The following is a 15,266-nucleotide window of genomic DNA, read 5'->3' as shown; positions in this document are numbered from 1 at the left end:
CTGCTGAGGCCAGCCTTGAAATTGCTATCCTCCTGCCTCAGTCTCCTGAGTTGGTGGTGGATTACAGGCATGTGCCACTTACCCAGATGCCATAAGTCTCAATTGGATTGAAACCATAAATTACCAAGGCTTTTCCAACTATCCCACACACATGAAAACAAGACACTTTACTATACGTAAATTGTGCCTCCATTTTTTAAAAAGGACACAATAACACTGTTGGCAAGACAGTAGCAATTACATGAGTATAATTTCAGTACCTGAAAACTGAATAAAGAAGATGTAGAACATATTGATGATATATGACATATAGGGTGTTTTTTTTTTTTTTAAAGTACCAGGGATTGAACCCTTTTTATTTTTTATCTTGAGACAGGGTCTCACTAAGTTGCTGAGGCTGGCTTTGAATTTGCCTCAGCCACCCTGCTGAGGAATACAATTGAGTGCCACCACGCCCAGCCAGCATATAGTATTTGCTAAATATTTAATACATATTGTCTACTTTACTAAGTGTTTTTACACTTATCTCAGTCTTTTTAAAAATATTTTTGTAGCTGTGGATGAACCTTTATTTCATTTATTCACATGCAATGCTGAGAATTTAACCCACTGCCTCACACATAGACAAGTGCTCTACCACTAAGCTACAATCCCAGCCCACACTTACCTCAGTCTTTACAACTCTGTGAATTAAGTAATACCTGTTTATACAAGTGAGGAAATGTTTGGAAAGATGAAATGACTAGCCCAAAGTCACAGTAAGTGGCAGAGTCGGGACTCAAACCACGCCCAATTAAAACCTTAATCACCATCTGCCTGCAGGGGCACACACAGAGGAAGAACTTCAAAAGGGCACATGGCATGTGAGTGTGGTTTCTTAAAGGCAGATTTACTATTGGGTGTTGGAGAACAGAGACTTTCAATTGTAGAAGTTTATGATAGGTGTCTTAATATCACACAAAAATCCACAAATCATTCAAATTTTAAAAATGGAAAGTATGAGGCTGGTGTTGTGGCTCAGTGGTAGTGTGCTTGCCTAGCACGTGCAAGCCACTGGGTTCGATCCTCAGCACCACATAAAGATAAATAAATAAAGTTATTGTGCCCATGTACAACTTAAAAAAATATTTTTTAAAAAAAATGGAAGGCATGAATGAGGAAGGGTGCAAAATTAACATACTGTTAAGGATTTAACAGACTGTTCAGCATAACAATTGAAAGCATGTCTCTGTAGAAGGCCTGAGTGTTAAGTCTTAGCTTTGTTGCTTCTGGCTATGTGACCTCAGAGAAGTTTCTTAAACTCTCAACACTGTCTTTAGAGAGCTGTTGAAAGGATTCATAGAGTTAATTAATACATGTAAAAGGGCCAAGAATGTCCCCCAGCATGAAGTAAGCACTCCAGAAATAGTATTTCTTCCTATTTGAAAGTGAGATTGGTTCGCATCTATATAATGTGCTCAGTTGTTTTAGGTTTATCCCTACAGGAACCTTCTGAAATCAATGCCATTACTTTTGTTCAAGCCCAAGTTATGAAGCTAGAGCATGACAGGCTAGGCCTTGAACAGAAATCTTGACTCCAAAACTGGGGCCTTTCCCTTGTAGAGAACTAAGGATGGTGGAAGATTCATTTTCATCTTTAGTAATAAAGTTATTCTTTCCTTCCAGATTTGAATCTCTATTTACTGACCTGGAAATGAAGCAGACAGAGCTGGGAATCACCAGCTTTGGGGCTTCTGTCACTACCATGGAGGAAGTGTTCGTTAGGTAAGCAGGAATTCAAATGTATACTCCAAGGACCCTAAATATCATCTATATAAAAATTTCCTAGTGCTTAAATCTCTTCACGAATTGGCCTCACTGAATGATTGTCCAGTCTCTGACCAGTGCTTCCGATAATGAGGATATTGGATAATGGAGATGATGTTAAGTATAATATTATTCAACAAAATTTACTTATTTATTCATTCATTCATTTAATAAACTTAGGACCTCACACATGCTAGGCAAGTATACTACTACCTAACAAACTTAATTTTAACAGAAATTTCTAACGAATGAAAACAGAAAAAAGCGTTATATTGGTTGGGATGCTTTTGCCTACAAATAATAGATAATTATTTAAACCAGCTCCTACTCAGCTGGTTTAAACATTTAGGAAAATTTAATACTTCTTTTTATAAATTTTTTTTATATATGTTTAGTTATTGATGAACCTTTATTTATTTATTTATATGTGGTGCTAAGACTTGAACCCAGTTCCTCACACATGCTAGGCAAGTGTTCCATCACTGAGCCACAACCCCAGCCCTCAATACTTCTTTTAAAAAGAATTTCCAACAGGCTGGGGATGTGGCTTAGAGGTGGTATCCTTGCCTAGAATGCACTAGGCCCTGGGTTCCATCTCCATCACAAACAAAACAAAACAAAAAAACCAAAGCAGGAAAGCTCTGGGATTGGCTGGCTTACCCATCAAGCAATGTCAGTATCCTGAAGCAAGGATGCAGGCTCAATTCTACGAAGTTTGTATACAAACTACCCAAGGGGCCACAACAGGCTAGAGGGTGGTAAGGAGTATGGGTATGGTTTTATCCAGTCTAGCAATATTTATGTTTTAACTGGCAATATGTATTCTGTTTATGAGTAGTAATGATATATTCTAATTTATATCTGTCATTTTATTTATATTTTCTACCAGAACTGCCTATCATATATGGCTTTTTTAAAAATATTTTTTAGGTAATAGATAGACACAATAACTTTAAATTATTTACTTATATTTATGTGGTGCTGAGGATTGAACCCAGTTCCTCATGCATGCCAGGCGAGTGCTCTACCATTGAGCCACAACCTCAGCCCTATATGGTTTTTTTTTTCTCTCTTTTTTGGATGTTTTTTCCTCATTCTATTTTCACCTCTCACCACACACTAGTTGGAAATTATACATTATTGCATTATTTTGGTGATCAGCTTTCTCAGAACTTTCCTTCTGCCAGCAATGTTCTCTATAAGTTGTTTTCATTTGTTCATTTTTATTTTTGCTTTGTTTTATGCTGGTGCCAAGCTCTCGGGTATTTTGAGATGAAAAAAAAGTGTGTGTGTGGGTGTGTGCGCGGGCACATAGGTACCGTGATTAAACACAGGGATGCTTAACCATGAGCCACATCCTAAGCCCTTTTTTTAATATTTTGTTTAGAGACAAGGTCCCACTGAGTTGCATAGGGCCTCAATAAGTTGCTGAGGCTGGTTTTGAACTTGTGATCCTCTTGCCTCAGCGGAGGATTACAGGCATGCGCCACAGTGCCCAACTGAAAGAATATTTTTGAAATAATTTTATTCCCTCCTAATTTTTGAAGATTATTTTAATCAGGTTGAAAATTGTTTTCCTTTACTACACAAAAAATAGTATTTCACAGTCAGCTGTTGCTGGGGAAGAGCCACTGGGTTCATCCATTGGTTCTTTGAAAGTAATTTGGATGCTGTTTGTTTTCACTGCTAGAGTTTCTCTATAATGTATCCATGTTTGTGGGAGTTTTGTTTTGTTTTTGAGATTTTTAGCTATTCTGCTTTATCTGATGAACTTCCATGAATTGAGAATGTCTAGCCATTATCTGTTCATGCAGTGCCTCTACTCAAACTTCCTTTCTTATTTTGGAGCTCCAGTTAGATGTATGAGATCTTCTCACTGTCTGAACTGTGTAAATCTGAATCTTAACTCCTTTTTCACATTTTTTATGTGGTACTCTCCCTGAGCTACATTCTGTATAATGTTTTCTGATCTGTCATTCAGATAATTGATTATCTCTCCAAATGTTTCTGATCTTTAGTTAAACAATTCCACTGAGGGTTTTTATCCAAAATTACTTTTGTTGTTGTCATTGATGAGAATAGAATTACATTTCTATTGAAGTATAATGTATACCAAAAGGTGCACAGGTATTAAGTCTACAGCTCAGGTTTTTTTTTAATTGTTGGAGTTTTTGCATGTTTTGGACACAAGTCCTTTGTCATAAATACATCTTGCCTATATTTTCTTCCAATTGATGCTTTTTTAAAAAAATTTAATTGATTTTTTAAAAAACAAATAACAGCAGAATGCATTGCAATTCTTATTTACACATATACAGCACAATATTTCATATCTCTGGTTGTATATAAAGTATGTTCACACCAATTCGTGTCTTCATACATATACTTTGGATAATGATGTCTATCACATTTCACCATCCTTGCTAACCCCTTGCCTCCTCCCTTTCCCTCCCACCCCTCTGCCCTATCTAGAGTTCATCTATTCCTCCCATGCTACCCCTCCGTACGCCACTATGAATCAGCCTCCTTATATCAGAGAAAACATTTGGTATTTGTTTTTTTGGGGGGATTGGCTAACTTCACTTAGAATTATCTTTTCCAACTCCATCCATTTACCTGCAAATGCCATGATTTTATTCTCTTTTATTGCTGAGTAATATTCCATTGTGTATATATGGCACACTTTTTTTTATTCATTCATCTACTGAAGGGCATCTAGATTGGTTCCACAATTTAACTATTGTGAATTGTGCTGTTGTAAACATTGATGTGGCTGTGTCCTTGTCGTAAGCTGTTTTTAAGTCCTTTGAGTATAGATTGAGGAAAGGGATAGCTGGGTCAAATGGTGGTTCCATTCCCAGATTTCCAAGGAATCTCCATACTGTTTTCCATATTGGCTGTACCAATTTGCAGTCCTACCAGCAATGTATGAGTGTACCTTTTCCCCCACATCCTCACTAACACTATTGTTGTCTTCATAATAGCTGCCATTCTGACTGGAGTGAGATGATATCTTAGAGTAGTTTTGATTTGCATTTCTCTTGACAAAAGTTTAAAAATTTTTATGAAACCTAATTTATGAATTTTTGTTCTTATTGTTATTGTTTTTTATGCCCTGTCTAAAAAATAATTTGCATACCCTTAAATCACAAGTCTATTTCCCTACTTTCTTCTAGGAACTTAATCATTTTAGCTTTTATGTTAGCTTATTATTTTTCTTGCAATTATTTTATGCAGGTTTAATAAGGGATCAAAGTTCATTTTTTTCCACATGGATTTCCAGTTGGGACACACTATTTGTTGAAAAGACTACTTTCTGTGTTAAATTGTTTGCATACCTTCACCAAAAGTCAGTTGACTATATAATTTTCTACATTCTACAGAATGTTTTATTTTGTCCTAAGCCAATAACTGTTGAGATTACTGTAGCATGTCTTACAGTCAAGCAGTAGATAGTTCCTTAAGCTTTGTTTTATTATTTGAAGATGGTTATAGCTATGATAAGTCTTTTGCATTACTGTGTAAATTTTTAAATAAAAATTCACATTTCTATTTTTTAAAATATTTTTTTAGTTATACAGGGGCACAATATCTTTATTTTGTTTACTTATTTTTATGTGGTGCTGAGGATCGAACTCAGGGTTTCACACATGAGAGGTGAGTGCTCTGCTGCTGAGCCACAACCCCAGCCCCATTTCTATTTTTTTAAAAAGCCTTAGGTAGTGGCACACAGCTGTAATCCCAGCAACTTTGGATCACTGAGGCAGGAAAATGGTAAACTTAAAGTCAGCCTCAGCAATTGAGCAAGACCATCTCTCAAAATTAAAATAAATAAATAAATAAAGGGCTGGGGATGTATCTCAGGGTCAAAGTGCCCCCCTGTTTTCAACCCCCAGAGAAGGAAGAAAGAAAAGAAAGGAGAGAGAAGCCAAGCACTGTGGTGCATACCTGTAATCCCAGTAGTTTGGGAGGCTAAGGCAGGAGGATTGCAAATTCAAAGCCAGCTTGGACAACTTAATGAGACCTCATCTCAAAATAAAATGAAAAGGTCTGAGGATGTAGCTCAGTGGCAGAGTACCCCTGAAAAAGGAAGAAAGGAAAGAAAGAGGAAAAGGAGAATCTGCTGGAATACTATATCATCAGTTCTGATGATGAACCATTCTAACATAAGATGCTAATAATAGGGGGAAGGGGTGATGGGATCCTGTGGGATCCTCTCTGTACTTCCTGCTTTTGGAATTGGGTCTAACAGTCCCAGTCAAGCCTTCAGACAACTGCAGCCCTCATCCATATCTGGACTGCAGCCTCATGAGAAACCTTGAGGTAGAATCATCAGCTAATACACTTCCAAATTCCTCATCCACAGACACTGTGTGAAATAATAAATATTTACTGTTGTTTTAGCTGCCAACTTTGGGGATCACCTGTGTCACAGCAATGAATAACAAGTACACCACCTTTTACAGAACAGTGCTGAAGGGGAAATTAATCACAATTTACTGGGTATTTTGCTGTGACAAATTCACAGAAATAGAATAATAACTCAAAGGCCAGGATCATAAATACATTTCTTGGCACACGAACACTTTGCTAACAACGACAAACTTTTCTTTTTCCCTAGGGCAGGGGTCAGTAACTTTTCCTTAAAGGTCTTGATTGTATTTTATGCTATATAGGCTTTATAGCACAATCAAGAGTGTTATGTCAGTACTTACATAACCACCTAACATGTAACCTTTTAAAATTTTTTTTGTAGTTGTTAGTGGATAGTAGGCCTTTATTTGTTTACTTTTATGTGGTGATAAGGATCAAACCCAGTGCCTCACACATGCTAAGCAAGCACTCTACCACTGAGCCACAGCCCCAGTCCCACCTAACAGGTAACATTTTTAAAATGTAAAATCCATTCTGAGCTCAGGGCCAGTCAAAAAATTGGCCTTGGCTGAATTTGGCCTATAATTATAATTTACCATCCCCTGATCAATGGTCTCAGTAGTGCTGTATTTTATAATTTTCAATTTTTCTCATAAAATAGATATTAAATTATATGTCATTTTATTCTAATTTTCATTCAGTATTTATTTTTATTTATTTATTTATTTATTATTTTAGTTGTCAATGAACCTTTATTTTATTTATTGCTATGTGGTGCTGAGAACCAAACCCAGTGCCTCACACATGCTAGGCAAGTGCTCTGCCACTGAGCCATAATCTCAGCCCTATTTATTTGTTTATTTATTATAGGCTTTATGGCCCAGCTCTTAGGATCTCAGTGCACATATTTTGTCCTTGGGACTGAAACTGGGGGCACTTTACCCCTGACCTACATCCCCGGCCCTTTTATTTTGAGACAGGGTCTCTTTAAGTTTCTTAGGGCTTCACTAAATTGATGAGGCGGGCAATCCTTCTGCCTCAGCCTCCTGAGTTGCTGGGATTATAGGTGTCTGCCACTGCACCTGACTCATGTGGTACTTTTAAAAGAAAATAACAAAAGCTGTTTATGCTAGTGTTGTCTCAGCTCTTTGGAAAAGCCATTGGTTAGTTAACTCAATATTTAGTGCTTATATAAGAATTTGTAGCTGGACCCCAGTGGTACTTGCCTATAATCCCAGCTGCTTGATGCAGGAGCACAAATTCCAGGTCAGCCTCAGCAATGTAGTAAGATCCTGAATCAAAATAAAATAAAATATAAAGGGATGGGAATGTGGCTTAGTGGTAAAGTACCTCTGGGTTCAATCACCAGCACTGCAAAAGCAATTAAAGATTTTTTTTTTTAAATCTTGCTACCCAGGATATAATCTAGATATAGCTCCTATTCTGCTCATTATTCTTAACTTCTTAATTTTTCAAATATTATATGACTTTCAAATATTATATGACTTTCATTGTTTAAGTCCAATCAAAATGAAATATATTGTGATTTTGAGAGTTTGTATTTGTTTTTGTTTTTGATTTAGTTTAGGGTTTGTATGTTGGCAGACTACAGTACAGATATTTCAGCCAAGAAGCAACCCTCTATTCATCCCCATTCCCTGATTAGCAGAGTTCCTGTTGAAAGAATTAAATATCTTCATTCAAGGATCTTCTCATTACAGACTGGTCTACCAATCACACTAAACACTGGAGTAAGCAGCATATTCCAAGTGCATACTAGAAAGCAAATTTTGGTTTAATTCGTGGAATCACACAATCATTTTGTCAAGAAGTATACATTAACTTTTGAAGGTTCTGTATATAAATGTGCAATTTTTAAGTTTTAAGGACCTGTCTGCCAGGTTTTGGCAGTATGACACTCTTTGCTTTATTTTGAAAGCAAAAGAGTGATGTTTTAGAGAGGGATTAACCCATTCAAATGGAAGGAAAGTATCAGAAGACATTCTAGTGGGTTCCTGGTCATTCCTCTCACAGGGAAAAAGAGAGAATGAAAGAAACACACTACTGGCCAGAATATGTATTCACTCCTTCACTGTGAAGCAGATTAATTTATACATTGTACCATCTGGAATATAAAAAATTTTAAACATATCCTTATGAAATACATGGACAACCTATAATATTCTCTTAATACTGAAAAAAGAATATTGACATACATTTTACAAAGTAGTCTTGATTTAGCTGTCTGTAAGTATTAATGTAAAATAAGACCATCATGGTCCCAAGTCTTCTCATGAAGTATTACTGTGTGTGACTTCAGATAAGTCATAGCAGAGCCTTTTGGTAAATGCTGAAAGTGAATGTAGCCTCCACCATACTGAGGGTTTCCCCTGGTGGTGTCTGGTAGATAAAATCTTTCAGAAATCAGTCAGTATTTTGGCCATTAATTCGGAATGCCTATCTCAGACCTGACCACCAGGCTAAGAGGCAGTGGCACCTGGGCCTGAAAGCCCTCCCACACATACCCACCCATGCAGCACCCCACAGAAGCTAAATGGATGCATGCAGCACTACCGCCAAGGGTCTCCCACCCCAGGCCTGACTCCAGCTCTTAGGATCTCTGTGCACATAACTGCACACTTCGACATTGTCTATTATTGCCACCAGGGATATCTTTGTGCACCAGTTTTGCATATTTACTTGTAGGATACATGACCAGAAGAGGAATTTCTGGGTTAAAGATTATGTGAATATTAAATTTTTAATTTAAATTTTCAATATTAAAATTAAATTTGTAATTTAATATTTGTATTTGTGTTCATCCAGATAACTTGTTTTCTGGAGAAGCTGTGCCAAGTGAAAACCCCTCCAACAGTGGCATTTTCCCTACATTCTTCTCTTTTTTTTTTAATTTTTATTTTTTAGTTATAGGTGGACACAATATTGTTATTTTATTTTTATGTGGTGCTGAGGATCGAACCCAGTGCCTCACGCAGGGCAGGTGAGTGCTCTACCTCTGAGCCATAACCCCAGCCCCCCCTACATTCTTCTTAACTTAAAATTTTTACCAGTCTGTGGTGAAAAAAAAAGGTATCATTTACATTTGATATCTCTAGTATCTTGGGTTGCACTTCCAGATCCTTTCTAATTTACACTCTCTTTTTGCCACTAAGCATAAATCATAAAGCATTTTAATTTGAAGTGAATTTTGAACATAGTTTAAAAATTAGTTAGAATAATCTGAGGAGACTATAAGTGGTTATGAGCCAGGGACCACCTGAGTGCCTCTAGCTTTGGTCACCATGTTGATGCAGTACCTCCCTCTTTTTTATTGTAGTTCAGTCTTCTCTGCCAACAATTCTACGCCATGTTCCTGAAAAGGGTCATATATTCTCGGCGCAACTGGATGGTGATGTTACCTGTACAGATCTTGGTGCCTCTGGTGATCATTATATTAAGCCTCACATTCTTCAACTTTAAAATGAGGAGCATGGGAAGTGTTCCCTTACAGTTGGCTCTAAATACATATGGTCAGACTATTGTTCCATTCTTTGTTTCTCAGAATTTCAAACTGGATCCTCAACTTTCAGATCATTTTGCAAATATGCTTGTGGCTCAGGGACAGATTCCTCTGGAAGTCCCGGGTAACTATCAGGCCCAGGGCAATGGGGCACAAAGCAGGGCAGTTGTCCTTTGTAGGAAGACAACATTCTTAACTGAATAGCTGGAAGTCTCAGAAAAACATCATTCAAACCCCAAATGATGGGCTGGGGATCTGGCTCAAGCGGTAGCACGCTCGCCTGGCATGCGTGCGGCCTGGGTTCAATCCTCAGCACCACATACAAACAAAGATGTGTCTGCCGAAAACTAAAAATTAAATAAATATTAAAAAAAAAAAAACCCAAATGACAGCAAAGGCAGGGTTCTTAGAAATGAGACCATGGTATTAAAGCATTCCCCAAAATGAAATTGATGAATTATTCACTATGTTTGAATATGCTGAAAGACTTACACTTCTATCAAGGGAATTTGTGGGTAAATTGGTGATAGATATAAAGAAAACTAAGGAAATAAAGAAAAAAAGAGGACATTATTAATTTCAGGGAAAAAGTTGTACAAAAAGAAATACAGGGCTGGGGTTGTGGCTCAGCAGTGCAGCGCTTGCCTAGCATAGGTGAGGCAGTGGGTTTGATCCTCAGCACCACATAAAAATAAATAAATAAAATAAAGGTATTGTGTCCAACTACAACTAAAAATATTAAAATAAATAAAAAGAAGTTTAAAAAATAAATAAAGTGGCTGGGGTTGTGGCTCAGCGGTAAAGCACTCGCCTCTCATGTGAGACCTTGGGTTCGATCCTTAGCAACACATAAAAATAAATGAATAAAATAAAGGTATGGTGTCCAACTACAACTAAAAAAATAAATATCTAAAAATAAGTAAATAAATAAATAAATGGGGCTGGGGATATAGCTCAGTTGGTAGAGTGCTTGCCTCACATGCACAAAGCCCTGGGTTTAATACCCAGTACCACATAAATAAATAAATAAATAAATAAATAAAGGTATTGTGTCCAACTACAACGAAAATAAATAAATACTTTAAAAATAAATAAATAAAGGCATTATGTCAACCTACAACTAATATATATATATATTTAAAAATGAAATATACTATTTGGATCAGCTGTGAATATTTTCACTTATTAATAATAATGTTAAAACCGACTATCAATTTAACAAAATTAGATGTAACTCTGGTGGGAGGACAGGGAGGAGAAATTCTTAGGGCTTGGTGATGATAGTAAGATAACAAAACAGCTGCTTCCATAATAAAACATCAAATGGTAAATATGCTAAGATATTTGAAAGGGGGTGCCTCTCATGTGCAGGTACCAGTGATGGTGCCAACAAGGCAAGGTACTATTCTTTCCCGATGTGTCTTGTAGAAGAAGTATTTGATTTTTTAAAAATTATATTCTTGTACTATTTTGATTAAATAAAATCATAAAGTAATTACTTTTTTAATAAAGTAAGAGATCAAATGCAGAATATAATGTAACAAAATGCTTTGGGTCGGGGCTGGGGATGTGGCTCAAGCGGCAGCGCACTCACCTGGCATGCGTGCGGCCCGGGTTCGATCCTCAGCACCACATACAAACAAAGATGTTGTATCGCTGAAAACTAAAAATAAATAAATAAATATTAAAAAATTCTCTTAAAAAAAAAAATGCTTTGGGTCAGTCGGAACACCCCATGCCTTAATGTGAATCTTAAATATCCCCCAAAGGCCTGTGTGTGGAAGTCTTATACTCTGGAGTTGGGAGGTTGCGGAACCTTTAAGAGGGAGCAAGTGAGAGGTCTTCGGGTCCTTGGGGGTATGACCTTGAAGTAGAGAGTGGGACCCCAGCCCCTGTCTCTTCCTCTTTTTCACTTCCCAGTCATGAGGTGAGCAATTTGAGCTGCCATGCACTGACAACATGATGTGCCACCACAGGTCCAAAGCAATAGGGCTAAATTACTATGGACAGAAACCTCTAAAACTATGGGCCAAAATAAACCTTTTCTCTTTGTAAGTTGATAATCTGAAATATTTGTCATAGTAATGGAAAACTGATTAACATATCTTACCTCTCAAAGCTTTCATCTCTTCATGTACCAAATGGCCAGAATACTAAATCCATCCTCATGGTGTAATTGGTACAATCCCATGGAGGAGAGGAGAGCCTACTGCATATTTGGCATAGCTGGTGCCTAGTAAGCATTCAGTCTGCAGTACTATTGTCATTATTGTTGTCATGGTCACTGAAGGTCCTGATTCCACTATGTGCTGGAAATGCAAAGGTGAACAACATTTCTACCAGTCCTCAAGGAACTTCCAATCCAGAGGCCTTATGGATAAGGGATGGTACTTATGATATAAACTGGCAATGATGGATATATCCCAGCCTTGGAAGATCAGAATAGGCTCCAGAGTCAGAGCCTGACATATGAATAGGTATCAGCCAGTAGAAGGGAAAGGTAACCCAAAGAACATTCCAAACAAAAAGCAGAACATCTAAAAGCTTGGGGAACTATATGTGCTTTGGTATAGCAGGCACTTAAAGACATGAGGCTGAAGCCAGGTACAGTGGCCCATGCCTCTAATCCAAGCCACTCAGGAGGCTGAAACGGGAGGATCACAAGTTCAAGGCCAATTAGTGAGACCCTGTCTCAAGTGTAGCCCAGTGGTAGAGCACCCTGGCTCTTTAATTCCTAATAACACACACACACATACCCCCCGCACACACACACACAGAATAAGAAGAAGGAAAATGAAGGTTTATTCTGGCTAATGGTTGTGGAGGCTGGAGAGTTCAAGAGCATGGTGCTGACATCTGTTCAGCTTCTAGGAAAGGCCCTGCACTACATCATGACATGGTGGAAAGGTGGGAGGGTCACATGGTGGGAGAGGAAGCTGAACTCACTTTCACAATTGTTTTCACATAACTAACCCACTCCCAGAAGACATAATTTACTCCCAGTAATCCCTCCACAAGGGTAGAGCCCCCAAGACCCAAACATCTCCTAAGGTCTCATACTTCTTAACACTGTTACCTTGGGGTCCGATTTTCTACATCAGTTTTGAAGGGGACAAATGACATCCAAACCATGGCAAGCAGTGAATGGCTTCTGTACATCTCATGCGGAAATTTAACTTTATCAGGAAGGCAGTGGAGGTTCACTATAGGTTAGTGGGTGGGTGAGATATGATCAGATGTGTCCTTTAAAGCAGAGACTGAAAGTACTGCATAGAAGGCAAGGAGTTTCATTAGAGGCCACATAGTCCAGGCAGAGATGATGGGGCTCAACTCAATTGAGGAAGTGGGGAGAAGTAGACAGAATTGAAAGAGATATAAAAGACGAAAAAACAAGATTGAGAGACTCCCTGGAATTCAGAGTAGGGTGGGATAGGAGGAGGAGGAGGCTTGCTTTTGGATATGGGTTGGCAGTTGGTGGAGACACCAACAAGGAGCAGTAAGTTGGGGAGAGCTCGGTCAGTCTTCCCTGTTCTGCAGGGACTGTTGTTCTCTCAATAATTCTTTCTGTCTGCTCGGTATTCTGCTCCCTTCTAGGTCCTGTAGAGGAGTTTCTATTGAAAAAGGCAGAAGCGGAACCCGAGGACTTTAATAGGCTATATGTGGTAGCAGTTTCCTTTGAAGATGTAGATAACCACACCATAGTGAGAGGGCTGTTCAACAACCAGGCGTACCATTCCCCTGCCTTGGCTCTGACTCTGGTGGACAATTATCTCTTCAAGTTGCTTTCTGGTGCCAGGGCTTCCATTACCGTTTCCAACCCCCCTCAACCTCAGACAGCCATGGAGTTCTCAGAGAATGTCTTATACCAGTATGTATAACTTTCCTTCTCTCAAATTCAAGCTTACACATCTGTAGGGCTTCTTGCTTTGTTACCTTTTTTTTTCTTTGTTTCTTTTTTTTAAATATTTTTTAGTTGTACATGGAGGCAGTGTCTTTATTTTGTTTATTTATTTTTATGTGGTGCTGAGGATCAAACCCAGTGCCTCACACAGGGAGGCAAGCACTTTACCGCTGGCTGAGCTACACCCCAGCCACCTCTTTGTTTCTTATTTAATTAAAAATTATTATTTTGGAGAGGGCTGCTGAACCCAATTTTACTTAAACTGCTGCCTTTCTCCTCATACCCTATCTTTTACAGGGGCCCTAAAGGACATTATCTTATTATCAACTTGCTTTTTGGAATGGCTTTTTTATCTAGCTCTTTTTCCATGTTGACGGTCAGAGAGAGACGCATTAAGGCCAAGCACATCCAGTTCATAAGTGGAGTTTACATGGCTGCTTTCTGGTTCTCCGCTATGCTGTGGGATCTCCTGTCCTTCCTTGTCTGCACTCTGCTCCTGATAGTGAGTGCTGAGTTGCCAGGTTTCTGTTCTCGAGACTAAAAGGCTCAGGGGTCACTCTAGTTAAACTGGGCTAACTGGGCTGCACGAAATAACCACACAAGAGACACAAATACCTTTTTCTTTGGGGTTGCTGTGACGGTTCCTCTGACCTTAAGGGTCCGCAGAAAGAGAGAGAGAGAGAGCACGGCTGACCCCTTTTATTGAGGAGAAGCTATTCAAATGAGGCAAGGGGTCAGGTTTCAGGGGCTGAGTCTATCTTCATGATGTCCACTGTCAGCAGGTTGACTGACACCTGGGTAGGCCACACCCAAGGGCACAGTAAGAGGAGGGGACACACACAAGGCACTTCCATGGAAGATTCTATCCTAAACAGGGCAAGGGGTTATATTACAAAGGAACAGGTGAGCATAGCTTCACCCATGGGGCTGTAGCAAGACACACCCATTTCTGTGACTGAGTGCCTCAGCACCCAGCTGGGGAGTGTAACTCAGTCACCGGTAAGGTTGGCCTCCCACACTGAGTGGTGTTGGGCCCTTTCCTACAAAGTGCTTGCCTTGGTGACACCTGTGCGGAACTGGAACCAGCTCAGAAATCCAGCCTGGCAGCCAACCCTGACTAGGGGTCCTAGGTGTCAAGCTCCTTCAGAGGACCTCAGTAAAAGATGACTCACCTGCAAACATCCTTAGAAACAGTGGGCCCTGCTCTAGGGCCTTTATGCAGCACCTACTGTGCTGCTGCCTCAAGCTAATGAGAAGCAATGCTCTGGGGATGTGTGTTTATTGTCCATAAATATATCTCCAGAGAAGTGACAGGTTGAAATATTTGACTGTAATTGAATTGAGTATTTTGAGGGTTCCCTAGTTACTTGATGCAGAATGGATCCCTTCCTGCTTTGTTCTCTGCACGCCTTATTGCACTGCACATTTCTAGGGTAGCAACCTAAAAGCAGAGCCCAAAACTTGTTCATCACTGCACACGTAGATGAGGGAAAGAAAGGAAGTGCCGGTGGAGTATAGCTAACACCTTACTTTTTTTTTTTTTTTTTAAATATTTATTTATTTTTTAGTTCTCGGTGGACACAACATCTTTGTTTGTATGTGGTGCTGAGGATCGAACCCGGGCCGCACGCATGCCAGGCGAGCGCGCTACCGCTTGAGCCACAT

The 15,266-nt window shown here is 39.0% G+C and overlaps 1 protein-coding gene across 1 annotated transcript in view; it reads left to right on the top strand.

The window, feature by feature from the left end:
- Positions 1 to 15,266, top strand: part of LOC107146499 (ATP-binding cassette sub-family A member 17-like) — a 103,345-nt gene that overhangs the window by 69,742 nt on the left and 18,337 nt on the right. The window contains 5 exon segments of the mRNA XM_048790059.1: positions 1,666 to 1,764; positions 7,769 to 7,931; positions 9,518 to 9,824; positions 13,295 to 13,568; positions 13,899 to 14,103. Of these exon segments, the coding sequence (XP_048646016.1) occupies positions 1,666 to 1,764; positions 7,769 to 7,931; positions 9,518 to 9,824; positions 13,295 to 13,568; positions 13,899 to 14,103 (1,048 nt within the window).

Source organism: Marmota marmota, unplaced genomic scaffold (assembly GCF_001458135.2).
Source record: "Marmota marmota marmota unplaced genomic scaffold, marMar, whole genome shotgun sequence".
Classification (NCBI taxonomy): Eukaryota; Metazoa; Chordata; class Mammalia; order Rodentia; family Sciuridae; genus Marmota; species Marmota marmota.
Note: the sequence above shows the minus strand (reverse complement) of the source record. Positions and strands in the feature narration are given on the sequence as shown.